Genomic DNA, 20,404 nt, shown 5'->3' with positions numbered 1-20,404 from the left:
CTCAGAGGCTGACATATCGTACTGCGGGACCTTCATGAGCCTCAAAAACCTCTATGGGCCCCCTCACGCTTGGGGTAGGCTTCCTGAACCATAAAATCTCTTGAGTCTTGAGATGGGCCCATTAGACATGAACTGGGCCATCAATATACATGTGGTGAGTTGACCTTTATCAAGCATGATATCGGCTCAATCAGGATTGGGATAGGCCCTCTCAGACCCAGACCAGGCACGGAGTACGGACTCTCCCACACATAGGATGATCCTTTCATTCCTGGGATAAGTCTTCTCAGGCCTGAACTGGGCCCTCTCAGACCTGAAATGGGCCCCTCTCAGGCCTGAAGTGGACCCTCTCAGGCCTCAAATAGGTCCTCTAGGGCCTGAAATGGGCCCTCTCAGGCCTGACATTAGCCCTCTCAGACCTCAAACGGGCACCTCTCAGGCCTCAAATATGACCTCAAGGGCCTGAAATGGGCTCTCTCAGACCTGAAATGGGCCCCTCAGCCCGGAAATGGTCCCTATCATGTCGAAAAAGGGCCCCCTCATACCGTAACTGGGCCTTCTTAGGTCTGAAATGGTGCCTCTTATGCCTGAAATGGGCCCCTCTCAGGCCTCAAACGGGCCCTCTCTGGCGTCAAACGGGCCCTCTCTGGCCTCAAACGGGCCCTCTCTGGCGTCAAACGGGCCCTCTCTGGCCTCAAACGGGCCCTCTCTGGCCTCAAACGGGCCCTCTCTGGCCTTAAACAGGCCCTCTAGGGCATGGGATGGGCCCTCTCAAGCTTGAAATGGGCCCCTCTCAGGCCTGAAATGGGCCCTATCAGGCCTCAAACATGCCCTCTAGGGCCTGAAATGGACCCCTTCAGGCCTGAAATGGGCCCTCACAGGCATCAAATGGGCCATCTCAGGCCTGAAATGGGCCCCTCTAAAGCCTCAAACAGGCCCTCTATGGCCTGATATGGGCCCTCTCAAGCTTCAACTGGGCCCCTTCAGGCCTGAAATGGGCCCTCACAGACCTGAAATGGGCCCTCTCAGGCCTGCTGAAATGGCCCTCTCATGCTATGGAACGGGCCCTCCTAGGCTTTGGATTAGTTCAATCGGGCCTTGGGTGTACCCCCTTTAATCATAAAATGGGACTATAAATCCTAAAGGGGGGGGTCTATCAGGCCTGAAAACTGTTTTTCAGTCCTATGACGGACCCTGACATTAGTGATAAAAAATAATTGTCAGGCTGCATAACGTTACAGTTCAAATCGACGGTGGGCCCCTAGGATCAGAGACGGGGGTGAGATCTCACCCCTTTCACCCTCCCTGGCTGCGCCACGCCGCTCGGCTCCAGCCTCCAGTCAGACACGGCGACTCCCACCTCTCCGATTCCGACTCCCAACCTGACCGCCGGTATGTATGCGATGACCGATCTGACCGATGAACTTTGGACTTCAGCAGAAAACAACTGTTATGGTGTGGGTGCACCGCAAAGTCACGTGATATTATTAAAATAGCCCATATTGCTGTCATTTATTGAAGTACTCCATGGACAAAATAGATAACCATGGATAAATTCTGAATTCTCTCTGATTTAAGAATGGAAAATTATTTTCCAGGTTAACTTCAACAATTTTCCTGTGCTAATTCATAACTAAAAACATGCCTGTGACCTCTGAGGTCCAAGGGCGCCATACGGCCTTGGGATGCACCACGTGCACAACGCATGCTCCGGACGGCAGGCAACGCCATCTATGACCCTGCGCAGTGTACAACGGACGGCGCCATTCCGGCGGGGGCCTGTGGGTGTGTGGCGGAGATCTTGTGGGCTGTGGAAGGGGTGGTGAGAGGATCGTGGGAAGTAAGTATTGTGAATATTCGGCACCGATCTTATATATTTACCCGCGCCGGCTTGGGCTCGGCGCCGCTCCCGACGGGCCAGGGAGGGCGGTGTTTTGAACACCCCCGTATTGGTAGGGGAGAACCGTCCAAAACGCCCCTCCCCATCCCCCTATGGAAAAACGGTGTGTGACCGCTAGTCATTTCACCACGTGCCATTATGATAAGGTATTTTGTTAAAGTCTAATCTTCTGACTTTTTAACAAAATAATACACAAAGCATTCTGATGTTGGATAGTGAGCTTTGGCAAGACCTATGCGAACGGCATTTTACATTACGGGTGTTTAAAAATGCCCCACTTTGGTTGTCACCTGTTCAAGGGACCCTCCCACCTTCAAAAAAGTTAATGAATTGGCATTTAAGTGATGTCGCTCAGTTCAGAAAGAGCGAAAACGAATATCTAGGTATCGATTCCAAATTTCACCGAAAAATATTCACCGGTTTTCAAGATATTAGGCTTTTACTTTTGTTTACTTTTTGGAATATCTGCTGTTCCTAGCGACTTTATTTGAAAGTGCAGCACTTGTTGCACGCAAAGCAGCATATACCACCGTGTGCTACCAAATGTTTTCGTAAAAGATTTAAAATAGTTAGATCTGCGCTTAGTTCTTGAGATCTGGAAATGACCCCTGCACATGCGCACGTGCAGCAGCACCCCAACTCTGGCACATGGATGTGCAGTACCTAGTGGGTGCCTACCTACATGCCAACTTTCAGCGCAATCGGCCAAGTAGTTATCGAGATATTGCAACAATTACAAAACTGACACCTCTTCGTTTTGCACGTGGCACGTGCATAAGGGGTCACCCACATACATCGGCAATAGTCCAATACTTGGTAGAAGGAATAAAGCTACCCTACAAAAATTACCGCGTGTAAATCGGTCAAGTGGTTGCTGAGATATAAGCCTTGCAAAAGCGTCTGCACGGCTGGCCGGCCGCTCATGCTCAATATTTCCGTTAAAGGGACCCTCCCACCTTCAAAAAAGTTAATGAATTGGCATAAAAGTGATGTAGCGTGAATCACAAAGAGCGAAAATGAACATCTACCAAATTTTACCGGAAAATATTCAACCGTTTTCGAGATATAAGACTTTTATTTTTGTTTACTTTTTGGGAACTCCGCTGTTTCTATGACGTCACATAAAGGTTTTCTTTACGTCGGCATTTGGAAGCAATAATTTGGTATCAAAGTGCGACAAATATTGCGCGAATGATGCGTTTATCTTATCAAGGTCAATATATGATGGCCAACAAAGGATTCCAGGACAATTCTTCTTATGGCATTTTTTCGTATCGCAATTCTTCGTCTGCAAATCTTCGTCAGGGCATTTATTCGTATCGCATTACTTTGTCTCGCATCAGTGTATATGAAAATCGGCTCGCATTTCTTCTTCAACGCAAATATATGCAAGAGTAAGCATTGATGGACAAATAAATGCACCGACGAAGATTTGTAGACGAAGAAATGCGGACGAAGAAATGTCATGCGAGGATTCGTTCGGGTACCATGACATTTATGTGATTTCAAAGTCAAGGTTCACAGCTGATCTGCAAAATCAAGCCAAGAATCCAAACTATCGAAAAACTATAAATATTTGTTTGTCTGTCACAGAGGTCTCAAGCAATATAAGGTTGACATATGTTGAATCAAAAATCTACTGCCACAACTCACATCTCCTGCCTTAGTTTATCATTGTTGTTTTAACTTGCTTTCAAGAGAAACAGAAGCCAGTATCTGATATCACTTCAGATGATTGTTTCAAGATCTGAGTTCAAATGGAATTAAAAGCAAGATCAAGATGAAACAGGGATTATTGCTGTTAAAGTAGTTTGGCCATGATACAACAGGCACATAAATCATTAGCCAAATCAAATACTGGTTGGTTTGTCAAGATGTTTGTTGTCTGTCGTCTGTCGAGCTGCTATGAACACTGAACGCTCTCACTCTTACTTTAAAGAGAGTAGTTTAAGTTGAATGGTAGTGAGCTGTAATTAGACAAAGCAGCTATTCAGTGCTCACATCAAGCCAGGCTAGGAAATGGCATCAACTGTGGTGGGAGGAAGCAGGTTCGGCAGGCCTATGTTGTAAACTTCTGTTGTGTCTTGTGTTTGATCAACTGATGTTTTCTGCTCTGTTTTGTGCAGTGATAGTAGCAGGTAACTGCATGCTTGTCAAATTATGTGAATAAACGAATTCATAACATTGCATTTTTCTCTCAATGCAAGGAACAAGTAAGATGTAGAAAATGTAATAGAGGGCTGCATTGCTGATTTCATGCACTTTATCAGAGCTTTATTTAGAATTGCTTTCCTGAAAGCTACACACAGGCCACAGCACTGAAATTCACAATGTCATAGCTTTTGGCAGAAAAAAAAGAAAAGACTTGCCTAGGTAAAATTGGCTGAAAGTATGGCAGAGCAGGTCTTGATGCGTATGCCCATCCGTGTGCTTGCCGAAGCCGAACTGACTGCAACACATTAACTCTGACCCACCATGGTGGCTGGCATATCCTGAACTTTCACCACTCTAAACAAGACAACTTTCAGCCCTCAGCATTGTATTAAAACACTGTACATGGCAGTTGACACTCAAAATTTGTTTCAGTGCCATCCACGGACAACATCAGTCGCCATTCACCAGGCCAGTAAAAACAGAATAGATAATAGCTTCAAACCCATGTAGTCAGAGTTACTAGGTCTGCACCTCAAAACAAAATCCAGGTGACATTCACCACGCCAGTAAAAAAACAGGTACCTAGGTACTTAGGTAACGTAACAGCTTCAAATCTGGTAACATGTTGGTCGGACGTAACACTACCATATGTACAGTCTGTCTTAAAAGTACCGCGCAAAGTGGCGGTGGATCCATCGAGCCTGACTGAGGAAGGGCCTGCTAAATTTGGGTCACCGAAGCAATGGACATCCTCGTCCATTCCCCAGCTCAATTGGTTCGGTGACTTTCAAATTAAAGCAGACCTTTCTCGGTCAGGCTTGATGGATCCACCGCCACTTTGCGCGGTACTTTTAAGACAGACTGTACATGGAATAATATGATACCAAACAATAGTGCAACCATTCTGGACAACAAAAGTGTATGATAAAATTAATTTAGAATACTTTGGCAGCATGATTTACGAGCACAGGCAGGTGTTACCTACCAGCCTTCTCAATGCTCGTAAAACCAACATTGTAGTTTTGATTTTACCTTACATGATAACACACTTGGCTGCAATGGCACATTTAATTTAACACTGTGAAAAGACCAGTTATAACCACTTCACAAGCACAATTGCACCTCATGCCGACATCCTTTTCCAAAGACAGTCAGCAGCGTCTTTCGTCAAAACTGGAAGATCAATCCCCTTTCAACTGTTAACATCAAAAATATTTCTTCATGGTGTGATCTCCTATGGAAACCTTGCGGGAAAAGAATTAATGTCAATTGTCAGCTCTTCAAATTTCTTTGGACTTAAACTTGCAGTACCATATCCAGTTTGCTTTGATATTTTGTTTTTCATTCCATGTTGAAGTTGAACACCAAGCTCCAGATATAGCAGGCAGCTTGATCATCTTCGGCCTTGGTATAATATCAGTCCAAGTTCCAGTGGTGGGTATCATCTAATATTCAAATTAAAATGAAAAGCAATAGGCTTTCTCAGCGCCGACGACGGATTTCACGATGATAAAAAAGGGAGCTCAAGGTCAGCAAAACTCGGGTTCAAGGAATGGCGGGCGTTGAAATGACTGCTGACGTCATCAACAAACCGCTAATGGTTAAGAGATAGGGACTAAGCTGGTCCCACCCTGCAAGTAAAGGGAAGAAATTTCTTGAACACCATAAAGCTGCGGGGGTTGCGACCAGGATAAATGGTGGTTTCTGAGCCTGGCCGCAAACTTGGCTATCTCAACTCAAAACTAATGTTAAGGTGGGATGGTCCCTTTAATCTAAGGAAAGACTCCGCTCGCTTCGCTCGCTCCATAATGAATTGGAGTAAAAGTGATGTACCATGGTTCAGAAGGAGTGAAGAATATGGTTATCTACCCAATTTCACCAAAAGTATCCACTGCTTTTTGAAAATATTACAGTTATTTTTGTTTACTTTTAGGGCCTCCTATGCAGTTCCTGTGATGCCATTTGGGAGCAATAATTTGGTATCTTGAAAGTAGGTGCTACAAATGTCGCACGCAAGGCAATATATACAGGGTGTCCAGAAAAACGGATACTACCTATTATTTTTGCTGTAATTCCGAAAATAGACACCTTACAATTTAAAATGGCACATGCTTGAATTCGCAAAAATATGGCAAAACAGACAGCAGGTGCCACATGGCATGTTAACTCTTTGGTTAGTAGCGGCAGCTCCTCAAAGCAGATACTCAATGTGAGCGGCCTTACGGCGGATCAGCCCCCAGCACTAGCACGGTCTGCAGGTGACTGATGGTCATGTTGACCATCTCGGAGGGCAGCCAGACAACTTTCCAACGACGCATTACAGTGCTCATGAGTTTTGCTAAATCTTGCACTATAAGCGCATGAAGTTGGAACAAAATCGGCACGTGCGTTAAAGGGACCCTCCCACCTTAGCATTAGTTTTGAGTTGAGATAGCCAAATTTGTGGCCATGGCCTGAAAATACCGGTTTGGGCATTCACAACATCGAAAAATGCTTTAATTCGGAGATATGGAATTTCAAACTTGCAGTTTTCGGATTCTAAGGGGCTAATGCATTGGTATGCCCCCTTAGAATTTGTGACGTCAGCGAAGATCTAACGATTTTTAAATCGTTTACTAAAACGTTTGGCAGCACGCGGTGGTATATGCTGCTTTGCGCGCAACAAATGCCGCACTTTCAAATAAAGTCGCTAGGAACAGCGGAGATCCCAAAAAGTAAACAAAAGTAAAAGTCTAATATCTTGAAAACCGGTGAATATTTTTCGATGAAATTTGGTAGATATTCATTTTTGCTCTTTCTGAACCGAGCGACATCACTTTCATGCCAATTCATTAACTTTTTTGAAGGTGGGAGGGTCCCTTTAATGAATGCGACTTACTTTCCGTAGTATTTTTTTTTTCTGGACACCCTGTAGTTACTACCACAACAATTTTTGTCTTTTACAGAGGTTTTAGTACAATATTTTAAATTCGCTGAAGCTGTGCTGACCTAACAAAGCCAGAGGGGGCATTCAAATGCATTAGCCCCTCTGAATTTAAGTGATGCAGACTGAAAATTAAATGTTTCCAATTTAAGGCATTTCTCAATGTTGTGAATCCTACCTACCCAACAAATCAGTACCTAATTGCAAGGCAGGGACCCCAATTTCACTATCTCAATTCTCAACTCAACACAGGGTGGGATGGTCACCTTAACAAGCTAGTTTGAAAATTTGGCCTAGATCAATGTTATGATCTAATCTGAAAAGGTTTTGGTGCAATTTTCTAGATAATATGGAAAATCAATTTGTTTTATAATGTTTTAGAGTGCTTATTAAGAATAGCCCTTATCCAAAAGATGTAGTTCAGTTTCCCCCATTGACTCACAATAGTCAGGTCACAAAATTGACCTGACCTGATGTTGCAACAAGAGTGCCTCTGCTCTTAACTAAAAGAGGTTGAAAAAATGAAATATGTTTTCATTGCTGGACTTTCTTTAGTGGAATGATTGAACCAGAATGATTCAGTGGAATGATTCTACTGTAGAAAATCCAGCACCAAGTGATTTTTCGGCCTCATTTGGTCATTGGCAAAAGGTTATCATTGATTCTTAATGCAGCTATAATCATAATCTCGCCGAAAAATGTTAATTCCTTTATACTGAACTCATTTCACATAGAGCAAAAATCTGAGCATATGTACCTATATACATCCACTTTCCTGTCATTCTTATCAATTGCTGAAAGCTTCAAAGCAATCAGTCAGTGTAGCTGTGACAAGCAGTTTGTCTTTAAAGTTTAAAGACAAACTGCAACAACTTTAAAGTTTGCTCACTGATCATAACCTGGTGACGGGACCTGGAGTGACCTGGATTTCACCCCCTGACTCCGCCAGCTCGGTGTCAGCGTACGCCAGTCCCGCGGCCTGCCACCATGGCTCCCCGCTGGCGGCCCCGCCACACCATGTACCTGGTGGCCAGCCTGTCCGCCTGGGGCGACCGCATGTGGACGTTCGCCGTCGGCCTGTACATGGTGTACGCCACTCCGGACTCCCTCCGACTGACCGCCATCTACGGCCTGGTCATCTCCACGTCAGTGATCGCGCTGGGCGCCTCTGTCGGTCGCTGGGTGGACACCACGGCGAGGCTCAGAGGTGAGGGAGGGGTCACTGGGTGGGTCAGAGGTGAGGGAGGGCTATAGTTCGTTTTTTTTTTTCAAAAGGACGCTGGCTCCAAGTTCCTTATCGAAGCTCTCACGTGAGTTTTGGCAGCTTCAGCGTCTGGCCAAGAATTTCTTACCGAAAAAATATTCGATTTCAAATTGTGCACGGTAAGTACCTGGAAATTGTGTCTTGAAAAATTAGCATACTATGATGACGTCACTGGTGGCAGCAGGCACCCAATGTCCGTACGATCAACGATGGGACAAAGTTTCGACGAATTCGGGGAAAACTTCGTTTTTCACTGTTGCCGAGGTTATAATCGAGTAAGCGGTTTCGTCCATGATAGTTATACGTTACATTGCAATACAAGTTGGACAGCATGACGTCACCACTGTTCTCATACCTGGTTCCAAAATGCACGTATGGAAATTATTGGGAATACTTCACATGTAAAAATAAGGCGGCGTTCGAGTTTCTCAGGTTCAGTTTTTGCTCGTTTTGCTCGCTAAAACGCGTGCTTTTACGAAAAACGTACTTGGAGTCAGAGTCCTTTTGAAAAAAAAACGAACTATAGTACAGAGGGAGGGTCACTGGTCACTGTTCGGCGCCGTCTCTGCCTCCCCCCTCTCTCCCGGTGACCGTGTGTCAGACTCAGACTGTCTGTATGTGTTCGGTCGGCTCCGTCGCTGACATCCCCCCTCCCCCCGCTGCCGACAGCGGCGCAGCTGTCGCTGCTGGTGCAGAACTGCGCCGTCTGCTGCTGCGCCGTGCTGCTGATGGTCAGCCTGCAGTACGCCGAGTTTACGGCCAGCACCGGGCGCGGCTGGCTGCAGATCCTACTGCAGGTCAGCGGCCCGGCCCACGCGCCGGTAGCCAGCCCCGGAGCCGTCTGCGCCGGGCCTCCTATGTAGTCCTGAGGCCCCTGGACCAAAATACCTGGCTATGTGCATTCGGCAAACTGTTATCGTAGTTAGCCAACCTACGGTGGTAATTTTCTTGTACCAGCTCATAATGTGAGCCTGCGGGTGTGGCCACTCGTACACTAAATGGAACCCTTCCCTCCACCAGCTGTCGTTCGCAGCCAGCCACTGCTGAGAGCGTCAAGCATGTTCACTTCCAACATTCTGACCGCTGACAGCAGGTGCTGGCGACTCTGACCGGTGATTCTGGCCGCTGGTGATTCTGACGGCTGATATCTGCCGGCAGGTGCTGGTGATTCTGATCGCTGACGTGGCCGCGCTCGCCTCCGAGGCCAACAAGATCACCATCCAGAAGGACTGGGTGGTGGTTATGGCGCAGGGAGACCAGGACACGCTCGCCTGTGAGTCGGGTGGAGGGCAGGGCAGGGAGACCGAGACACGCTCGCCTGTGAGTCGGGTGGAGGGTGGGGCAGGGGGGCACGGAGACCGGGACACGCTCGCCTGTGAGTCGGGTGGGGGGGCAGGGAGACCGGGACAAGCTCGCCTGTGAGTCGGGTGGGGGGCAGGGAGACCGGGACACGCTCGCCTGTGAGTCGGGTGGAGGGCAGGGTAGGCACAGTTGGGATGGACAGACTCCGCAGCTCGAGTGTTCTCTGGTGCGGGGCGGCGCTGCTGGCTGTGTGTTCCGTCTTTTTTGGGTTCAGGGGCGCGGCAGGGCCTGCTGTTCCGTCCCCCCCCGCAGTTTCTGACGGCCCGCTCCGCCAGGGATGAACTCGGCGTTCCGCACCATCGACCTGGGCACGTACATCCTGGCGCCGGTGCTGGTCGGGCAGCTGATGACGTTCCTCTCGCCGGTGGCGGCCGCCGGCTTCATGGCCGGCTGGAACGTGCTCTCGCTGGTAGTCGAGTACTGGCTGCTGCGCCGCGTGTACAGCGGGGTGCCGCAGCTGGCCCGGCCCAAGCGGCCCGACTCGCCCGACCAGTCGCCGGCCGCCGAAAAGGGCGCCCACATCACAGCGGCGGCCGACGGGACAACCGAGCCGGCGGCACCGGCCGAGCCGCCGCCCAGCGACGACCAGCGGGGACCGACGGCTGACGGCGAACTGGGGCAGACGGCCGACGGCCAGCGGGGGCCGACTGCCGACACCAGGTGAGCTCTCAGTGTGTCTGTATGACCGCCCCCTGTCTGTCTCAGTGTGTCTGTCTGACCGCCCCTATCTGTCTCAGTGTGTCTGTCTGACCGCCCCTATCTGTCTCAGTGTGTCTGTCTGACCGCCCCTATCTGTCTCAGTGTGTCTGTCTGACCGCCCCTATCTGTCTCAGTGCGTCTGTCTGACCGCCCCTATCTGTCTCAGTGTGTCTGTCTGACCGCCCCTATCTGTCTCAGTGTGTCTGTCTGACCGCCCCTATCTGTCTCAGTGTGTCTGTCTGACCGCCCCTATCTGTCTCAGTGCGTCTGTCTGACCGCCCCTATCTGTCTCAGTGTGTCTGTCTGACCGCCCCCTGTCTGTCTCAGTGTGTCTGTCTGACCGCCCCTATCTGTCTCAGTGTGTCTGTCTGACCGCCCCTATCTGTCTCAGTGTGTCTGTCTGACCGCCCCTATCTGTCTCAGTGTGTCTGTCTGACCGCCCCTATCTGTCTCAGTGTGTCTGTCTGACCGCCCCTATCTGTCTCAGTGTGTCTGTCTGACCGCCCCTGTCTGTCTCAGTGTGTCTGTCTGACCGCCCCTATCTGTCTCAGTGTGTCTGTCTGACCGCCCCTGTCTGTCTCAGTGTGTCTGTCTGACCGCCCCTATCTGTCTCAGTGTGTCTGTCTGACCGCCCCTATCTGTCTCAGTGTGTCTGTCTGACCGCCCCTATCTGTCTCAGTGTGTCTGTCTGACCGCCCCTATCTGTCTCAGTGTGTCTGTCTGACCGCCCCTATCTGTCTCAGTGCGTCTGTCTGACCGCCCCTATCTGTCTCAGTGTGTCTGTCTGACCGCCCCTATCTGTCTCAGTGTGTCTGTCTGACCGCCCCTATCTGTCTCAGTGTGTCTGTCTGACCGCCCCTGTCTGTCTCAGTGTGTCTGTCTGACCGCCCCTATCTGTCTCAGTGTGTCTGTCTGACCGCCCCTATCTGTCTCAGTGTGTCTGTCTGACCGCCCCTATCTGTCTCAGTGTGTCTGTCTGACCGCCCCTATCTGTCTCAGTGTGTCTGTCTGACCGCCCCTGTCTGTCTCAGTGTGTCTGTCTGACCGCCCCTATCTGTCTCAGTGTGTCTGTCTGACCGCCCCTATCTGTCTCAGTGTGTCTGTCTGACCGCCCCTATCTGTCTCAGTGTGTCTGTCTGACCGCCCCTATCTGTCTCAGTGTGTCTGTCTGACCGCCCCTGTCTGTCTCAGACTCAGTGTGTCTGTCTGACCGCCGCTGTCTGTCTCAGTGTGTCTGTCTGACCGCCCCTATCTGTCTCAGTGTGTCTGTCTGACCGCCCCTATCTGTCTCAGTGTGTCTGTCTGACCGCCCCTATCTGTCTCAGTGTGTCTGTCTGACCGCCCCTATCTGTCTCAGTGTGTCTGTCTGACCGCCCCTGTCTGTCTCAGTGTGTCTGTCTGACCGCCCCTATCTGTCTCAGTGTGTCTGTCTGACCGCCCCTATCTGTCTCAGTGTGTCTGTCTGACCGCCGCTGTCTGTCTCAGTGTGTCTGTCTGACCGCCGCTGTCTGTCTCAGTGTGTCTGTCTGACCGCCCCTATCTGTCTCAGTGTGTCTGTCTGACCGCCGCTGTCTGTCTCAGTGTCTGTCTGACTGCCGCTGCCTGTCCCTCAGCCTGTCTGACCGCCCGCACCCTGTCTGCCTCCCAGCCTGCTACCGTCTGTGCTGCGGCCGCGCTCGCCGTCGGTCTCTGCGTCTGCCCCGGCGGGCGGCTGCTGCGGCTGGCTGCGAGTCCGCCTGGCCGACCTGCGCCGCGGCTGGACCGTCTACTTCCACTCTGACTTCTGCCTGGCCGGCCTGGCGCTGGCCAGCCTCTACATGACCGTGCTCGGCTTCGATAACATCACGGCAGGTGGGTGGACGGACGGCGCCGGTGGACGGGGCGGGGCCGGAGGGGGCGACGACACTGTGCCGCCAGTGTTCGTCTTCCTGTCTGCTACTCAGTGATGGTAGCGGTCCGGTGGCTGCGCCGTCTCCCCTGCTCCCCGACCCGCTGCGTTATTGTGCAGCTTTGGACTCTGTCTGCTGCCCTGCTGTGGAGATACCCTCGACTGGCCTCAAGGGGTGACCCTCTGCTCCTCCCTCCCCTCCCTCACCCCACTCTGCAGGGTACGGCTACTCTCAGATTCTGGCGTTATTCACCCCTCGCCCCCAGGGTACGGCTATACTCAAGTCTGACCGTCTCCACACCTCGCCCCCAGGGTACGGCTACTCTCAGATTCTGACCTTATGCACCCCTCGCCCCCACCCCCCCAGGGTACGGCTACTCTCAGATTCTGACCTTATGCACCCCTCACCCCCCAGGGTACGGCTATACTCAGGTTCTGACCTTATGCACCCCTTATCCCCAGGGTACGGCTACACTCAGGGTCTGACCGAGTCCACGCTGAGCCTGCTGACGGGTGCCGGCGCCTTCACCGGTATCCTGGGCTCGCTGTGCTACCCCAAACTGCGCCGCTCGCTGGGACCCACGGTGAGCTACTACCCCAAACTGCGCCGCTCGCTGGGACCCACGGTGAGCCGCTACCCCAAACTGCGCCGCTCGCTGGGACCCACGGTGAGCTACTACCCCAAACTACGCCACTCAGTGGGGCCGCTACCCCAAACTGCGCCGCTCGCTGGGACCCACGGTGAGCTACTACCCCAAACTGCGCCACCCAGTGAGCTACTACCCCAAACTGCGCCGCTCGCTGGGACCCACGGTGAGCTACTGCCCCAAACTGCGCCGCTCGCTGGGACCCACGGTGAGCTACTGCCCCAAACTGCGCCGCTCGCTGGGACCCACGGTGAGCTACTACCCCAAACTGCGCCGCTCGCTGGGACCCACGGTGAGCTACTACCCCAAACTGCGCCGCTCGCTGGGACCAACGGTGAGCTACTACCCCAAACTGCGCCGCTCGCTGGGACCCACGGTGAGCTACTACCCCAAACTGCGCCACCCAGTGAGCTACTACCCCAACTGGCGTCACCTCAATGGGGCTGATGGTCAGCGACCTACCTCTCCTACGCGGCACAGTGCGGCGCGTGCAGCATAGCTACATAGAGATGGTGTGGCGGCTATTTGACGGGTTTTGGTAATACATCACAAGCTGAAGGAATGTTGCTTTGCATTTCTTTACGGGTATATTGAATGAATATTCTTCAGCTAAGAGTTGACTCTCTCGGTAAGGCTCACCTCTGGCTGCCTCCCCCCCCCCTGCAGCCGCTGCGCTGCCTCTGACGCCCCCCCCCCCCGCCGCCGCCGCCTGTGACACCCCTCCCCCCCCCCCCGCCGCCTGTGACGCCCCCTCCCCCGCCCGCCTCCTGCAGCGCGCCGGCGTGGTGGGCTTCAGTCTGGCGGTGCTGGCGCAGTCGCTCAGCCTGACCTCGGTGTTCCTGCCGGGCACGGCGTTCTGGCCGCTGGCAGAGCCCGACTCCGAGGCGCGCACCTCCGTCATCACACTCTTCTGCGGAATCATACTGGCCCGCTTCGGTGGGTGGCGGGGGACAGCCCGTTCCGGTGGGGGAGGGGGAGGGGCACCTCGGTGGTGGTTGAGACCCCGGGTGGGACCGGGTGGGACGGGGCAGAGCGATTAACTGAGACGGAGTGGAGGCGTGTGGGTGAGTGGCGTGCCGGGGAGTCGAGAACACCGGAGAGCATAATTTCAGTTAGCATTGGGCAGCCCAGCTACTGTCGCTCAATATGGTTATCGCACTACGTGCCTAAAGTGTCTGAACGCAATCTATGGGTTTTTCGAAATATCGAAAATAGTAATGAATATCGAAAAAGTAGGCATGACGTAGGCATAACGTAGACATGTTTTCCACACGTGTCGAAAATTTGGACTGAGGTCATTAAAGGTCAAACGTGACTGTGTGACGATCTGTCTGTGACAGGTCTGCGACGGTCTGTGTGTATGACGGTCAGATGTGACGGTGTGTGACAGGTGTGTGACAGGTGTGTGGATCAGCGACCTGAGCTGTGTGTGACGGTCAGATGTGACGGTGTGTGACAGGTCTGTGGATCAGCGACCTGAGCTGTGTGTGACGGTCAGATGTGACTGTGTCATGACAGGTCTGCGACGGTCTGTGTGTGCCAGTGTGTAACGGTCAGAATATGTGACGGTGTGTGACAGGTCTGTGGATCAGCGACCTGAGCGTCACGCAGCTGCTCCAGGAGCGGGTGCCCGAGTGGCGGCGCGGCGCCGTCTCGGGCGTCCAGAGCTCGCTCAACATGACCATGGACACGGCCAAGTGTCTGCTGGTGGTGGGCGTGCCGCGCGCCAGCCACTTCGGCCTGCTCATCATCCTCTCCTACCTGTTCTGGATCATCGGGTGAGCGACTGGCAGGGCACCGGTCGGGTGGGCGGCTGGGGGGGAGGGCACCGGTCGGTTGGGCGGAGAGGGGGCAGCGGGTGGACGGGCTGAGCCGGCGGCCAGGGAGGGGCCCAGAACGGCGGCCAGTACCCATGTGCAGGCTGTGTGTGAAATGAAAACCGCAAGACACTATGTGGTGTCCAGTGAAAAGATGACATCTTACTCAAGGTGACGTTTGATACACAAACGTCAAGGCTACTATTGTAGCCAGTGTAGTGACGCTAATCATAGCTATGAAACGCACAATCTTTGCTGTCGTTTGTTTTACACCCCGATGTAAGTCTTTCTTTTTAACTTCTAAGCTAAAATCTAACACAAATACTGGTATAAAGTCCGTAACTAGGTGCAATCTCACCGTGACATGTATGACGTCCGCGCCTGTGGGTGCTGATTGGCTCCCGGCTGGTCCGTCAGGTGGTGCTTCTTCACGGCGTACGCGCTGACGGCGGGCCGCCGCCCGGCGGCGGCGGCGGTGAACGGGTCGGCCGCGGTGCCCGCCGAGGTCGCGGCGGAGCCCGCCGAGGTCCCGGTGAGCCAGCCGCCGACCGAGCTGCTGCCGGCTGACGGCTCGCCGCTGCTCGGTGGCAGCCCGCAGCCCGCCGCTGAGGTGGCCGAGAACGGCGCCGACCTGAAGGTGTGAGCGTCGCCGGCTGGCCCGGGTTGGGGAGCGCCCGGCGGCGCGCGGGCGGGGCACCCGGCACTCTGTATGCCCAGAGAAAAGGCGGCCCGGCCGTATGGCGTGGCTGGCTCGTCCTCTGTCCACCACTCTTCAGAGTGTGCTGCTAGTCCAGCCTATCTGGGCAATGCGGGCTGCTTGGTAGGGTAGTCCGCGAGGGATTAGCGAGGTTCACATCCGAGACTTGTGATACTCACGTAGGTGCTGCCTGACTTCACGTCACGCAGACTGCTTGTAGGACACGGGTGTAGGCGGCGCGGCGGGCCGCGCGGCTCTGCGGCTGGATCTGTGGTCGGACGGCGCGCGCGCGCGCGCGACTGTGACGGGGGGGGGGGGGTAGGCACTGGCGCCGAGGGGCGCAGTGGCGGGTAGTCAGGTGCGGGTAGAGAGGAACGGGTCGGGGCGTCAGACCGAGCCGCCGCCGCGGGAGAACGCTGGGGGGGGGGGGGGGAGAGGGAGAGGGGTACTCAGTGCTGCCATCGAGAAATCACATGAGCGCCGGAGTCAACAATCGGAACAGGGTCACGCCGCGCCAAAATCCGAGACGACACTGAATACTGGATGAGCAATACTAAAACGAGATTCATAAGGGATGGTACAATCACGCTAATGCCAGGGCCAACAGGGTGATTGTAGTCTTTTTCTCCTTCAGCACGTGCGTGACATAGGTTAAATGCGATCCGAATCGCCGCTGCCGGGGTCCCCGAGTGCTTCATATGGCATTGCTCCGAGTCTGTCATGTGGGCCAACTCTGCTAACCGGCCGAGCGGTAGGAGGGACGCGCTTCGTCTCCGTATTGGCCGGGTGAACTAAGCGTGAAAAAGAAGTTCGATTTGCTACGCCATCGACTGAGAGGGCTGTTTAACGCCCCTCCCCCCCGTCCCCCCCCCGCTGCCGACTCCTCACGATGACTCGAGAACTAATTTTGTAACAGCCTTGGACTTTTGTAGCCTCTACATCAATTGCACCGTATCTGTAAAAATGGTCTGGTTTTGTCGACATTTTTTTTTTAGGTCGTGACGGATTGTCACGTCAATGCACATTTTCGGTCGAGAAGTGGCTTAACTTATCATGTTCTCTGTCTAAGACTTTTTACGGCTTCGGAAGTGTATATAGCTCTACAAAATGGCCACCTCAGTTTTGACAGTAAATTGTAACCGGGTATATCGGAATGTTTTGAGATGTGTAGATAAAGTCCACTTTTCTTTGGAATTAAAGATGGAATTTATATTAAACGGCTTAAATGTTTAAAACATTCACTCTGCAAAATTTTAACAAAATATCTCAGAATTGGACCATCAAATAGAATACTTGTATCAATATTGTGGCACAATGATGACGTACCTTTTAAATACTACTTTTGAGAATTATAAGCATCGTACAGAAAAAGAAAAAAACGAATGGCACAATTGTATTGCCGAGCTTAGTCTACAACTGTAAGACACCTTTTTTGTTGAAATAACAAAGTTAAAAATTTGTCTTTTTACATGTCCTTGACCTAACCTTTACCGTAAACTGCCAAACTGCAGTGAGAAAAGTCAGTATGAGTTCAGCCATGGATGTTCAGCTCTTCTGCCAAAGTCCCAATAAACAACAGAAGAGCTCTGAAACATTTGTTAGTATACAAGCCGAAATTTGGTTTGATATCTTCGCTACTGCGTTCACTAGAGCTCCCGAACGCAAACATGCTAGATTTCGACCCTTGACTTGGCTTTGCCCTGGCACCTGGGCTCAGAATCACAATTTTCCGGATTGCTTAGGGCGTTTCTCGGTGACAATTTTCCAGCGCATATTGCTTTGCTTCTCAGTTTCGGAGACAATCGGGGGGGGGGGGGGGGTACGGCCCCCTCAGTCGATGAAGGGTTTACGGCTGAAGGCTCAGCCAAGCTTAGTGACACAGTATTCAGTGACTCAGTACACAACTCGGTACACAACAGCGTAAAGTGTGCGTGTTATCCTATTAAATTTGTTATTAAAATTATCTTCCCCAGCAGCGGCACCGTGCTGACAGCGGCTATTGCAGGTTCTCGGATGGATTGATTCCGGGCCAGACGGAGTGATGTGCCATCACACAGTGGGTCCCAGCACAATGTCGGGAGGGTGATATCGCTTTTTTGGTTTCACCAAAGACTGACGGGGTTGGCGTCCATCGAACATCTGCGTCGGTCAATTACTGTTCCACTGATCCCATCGAGTATCCCACCGGCTGATCCCTTCTTCGCCCCGCGTCGTACAGGGTCTACAAGTGGCTGCCAAAGCTGTATGCTATAGTCTGCCAAACGTAAGCAGGGGTTTAAAGCGAAGCAGCTGTTAGTGCACGTGCCTGCCCTGTAGATATTACATTATTAAATCCCATGCGCCTGAGACAATTTCTCGCAAGGCAGGCTGCTATCAGCAGTAATGAAACAAGTGCAAAATTATGTTGTAGGGCGATGTGACTCCTTCGTTTTTCATGTTAACCAGACTATAGGAACCGTGCGGCCCCAACACCTCGTCGTCCTCCTCTCGGCAATCATGCTCGGGCACTCTGAAGTATTTGCGTTTTGTGCGTGCGTTTTGCTAGCTTGGATTGTGATGCCCAGTACCTTGGCGTTAGTATTATGCGCTTGAATTGAATTCGGTGCAATGTGAGCTCAGCGGTTTAGTCAGGTTATCGGGTGTAGTCGTTAGTGTTAGTCTAGTCCGTAGGGCGGCGCAGGGCGCGGGTTGTGCGCGGCGGTGGTCGAGCTGTCTACTGTTTCACAATGCGCAGCCCACACAGGGTATGTAGTCGAGCGTTTTGGTAGATCCCGACTGGCAGGATCTGCATCAGGTGCTGGTATGTGTGGGATGACAGTTTGTACCGAGATTTTGACACTTTTCTGTGCGGTGTGCTCAAATCTGAGGACTGTGACTGGCCCGGCTGGCTGCCCGGTCGGGCGGATCGGACCCTGTGCTGGCTTCACTCGGAGTGCCTTGGTACGACAAATGGTGATCGGTAGTGATACTGAGCAGGGGATGAGTCGTGACGTCATTGTGACTGATTGGCCATGGGAATGCCTCTCGGCGTGGTGTGCATGGTTTGTACAGAATCAACTTTTTCGCTGACATTTTCGATGTATAATTAAATACCCTATCAAAACATAAACTGTGATTTTGACCTGTCCATGTTTCAATAAACGTGAAGTCTAATCACCTGTCCGGATCGCGTCACTCAGTGTTCGGCGTTCGTTACCTGTCCCCGCCGATGAGTTAGGTGCGAGAGGGACCAGATGAGCTCGTCGGGGAAAGAAGTGAGCGCTGCAGCGACTCGCCAACCATTGGCCCGCTGTACAGCCTCGGGTCAGCCCTCTCTATGCAGCCCCTGGTTCGGACCGCGGACACTTGCCGTTCAGCGTATCGGAACGGCTTCTCTTCGCACTTAATCCTGCCTCACAAAAGCCCTCTGGAAGTGTTTTGAATCATTTATCCAATTTTCGAGAACAGTGTTTAGGCCCTAACAACTTCGAGATCGCTCAGATCGTCGACTGATTCAGATGTCGACAGATCGTCGCAGAAAGATGCCTACCTACAATACCGACCCATTACCTAATTATCTAACGTGAAGTCGACTGACTGAATCGCAGTGAGAAGCGAGTCGTTTGGCTTTCGGGTGCCTATCTAATGAGAGTTGGGAAAATTCAGACGCTTAATCAAACAGAGCTTCAAACTTATTGAGGTTAGGCTGGGCTAGGTAATTGGTTAAAGGAGGTAAGGGTAGGGTCACGGTAGAGTAGGGTTAAGCTGGGCTAGGTAGGTACTAGGTAATACCCAGGCTGGGTCCGCTGGTACTTGCGCCCAATGCTATGGGCAGCCCGCCCAATGTTACTGGATCAAGCTTTCAAGCAGATTCTGACCGAAAATCTAACCGATTAGGTGGTAGGTAATGTATGGATCTACGACCTACCTTGAGATTCCTGACAAATTTGAAAACCACTACATTGAAAGTAGGCATACCTACAGTTAGTAAATAATGGTAGGCTTTGAACATTATTCGGTACAAGCTCAGTGTGATTTGGTAAATTTTGGAAACTTTTGCTATAATTTGGTTGCTCCTGCTCAAAGCTATTGCATTTTGAGTAACCCGCGCTGGGCCGGGGGGTGTTTGAACACATCCCCTGCGGTTTTTCGCAGATATCTAAAAAAAACGGCGGCGCGGAGCGCCGCCGTTTTTGGCACACCTGTTCGTGCATCTTTTCCGCACATGTTGTGAAAATTTCAGACCCAGGTCACCTTAGGTCAGGTCACCAGGTCACGCCAAGTGACCTCACCTCAGAAAAAAATAAGAATGCTCGTCATAGCTACACCGACTGATCGATTGCCTTGAAACTTTCAGCGATTGATCAGAGCAACATTATCTATAAAATGTATGTCTCGGAATTTTGATATCGGTGACCTAAGGTCAGGTCAATTTTGCGGCCTCTCCATTATGGGAGAAAATTGAAAAGCGTCTGTTTTGCACGAACGCTATTCTAGACACTCTCAAACATCGAGATGTAGGTAAAGTTGACACACTGAACCGGAAAATGGCAACTGTGACCCCTAGTTATGTCCCCGAGGTCATCTCAGGTAACGAACAGAATGAAAAATCTAACAGTTTTTCGCTAGTAACTTCTGATAGAGGCGTGCTAGAGCGCTGGAAACGCTTTAGATGTGTTCGGCTCGACGTTGCGCATCGACAGATATGCAATATGACCTTTTCCGGTCAGGTCATGACCGGCCTGAGGTCAAATTTTCAAGTTGACCTTTCAAGGTCAAATTATTGTTCATTCGACGCGTCTCGACGAGAGGAACACGATGCTGGTAAAAGTAATGTCATGGCTCTTTTGAGTAAAAAATTATTGCCGAAAACCGCTTTTCATAAAAACGGCTATTTTTGGAGTTTTTGCCTTCTGGAGGCTAAACCGTTGACCTGAGGTCAAATCTGAGAACATTACTCAGAAAGGTCTGTAAAAGGGCTATCGAATGCACTTTTCCGCGGCGCTGTAGCTCTATCGGTTCCCGAGATAGCCGTTGGCAGTTTCCAAAATGTTAAAATAGTCAACATTTTACC

The 20,404-nt window shown here is 51.6% G+C and overlaps 1 protein-coding gene across 1 annotated transcript; it reads left to right on the top strand.

The window, feature by feature from the left end:
* The first annotated feature begins 1,746 nt into the window (after nt 1-1,746).
* Nucleotides 1,747-18,504, top strand: LOC122384296 (solute carrier family 40 member 1-like). The gene is made up of 10 exons (XM_043371615.1): nt 1,747-1,840; nt 7,927-8,184; nt 8,911-9,038; nt 9,400-9,514; nt 9,879-10,263; nt 11,951-12,153; nt 12,653-12,774; nt 13,611-13,773; nt 14,417-14,615; nt 15,072-18,504. Exons 2-10 carry the CDS (start codon nt 7,965-7,967, stop codon nt 15,295-15,297), a joined length of 1,761 nt encoding a protein of 586 aa, XP_043227550.1. The 5' UTR covers nt 1,747-1,840; nt 7,927-7,964; the 3' UTR covers nt 15,298-18,504.
* The last annotated feature ends 1,900 nt before the right edge of the window (nt 18,505-20,404 follow it).

This window comes from Amphibalanus amphitrite, unplaced genomic scaffold, assembly GCF_019059575.1.
Source record: "Amphibalanus amphitrite isolate SeventyFive unplaced genomic scaffold, NRLGWU_Aamphi_draft 000001F_arrow, whole genome shotgun sequence".
NCBI classification, from domain to species: Eukaryota; Metazoa; Arthropoda; class Thecostraca; order Balanomorpha; family Balanidae; genus Amphibalanus; species Amphibalanus amphitrite.
Note: the sequence above shows the minus strand (reverse complement) of the source record. Positions and strands in the feature narration are given on the sequence as shown.

Coding starts and splice junctions, on each gene's coding strand:
- LOC122384296 (XM_043371615.1), top strand. CDS start 7,965: ATGGCTCCCCGCTGGCGGCCCCGCCACACCATGTACCTGGTGGCCAGC. Junction 10,264..11,950: donor GGGCCGACTGCCGACACCAG/GTGAGCTCTCAG, acceptor TCTGCCTCCCAG/CCTGCTACCGTCTGTGCTGC. Junction 14,616..15,071: donor TACCTGTTCTGGATCATCGG/GTGAGCGACTGG, acceptor CTGGTCCGTCAG/GTGGTGCTTCTTCACGGCGT.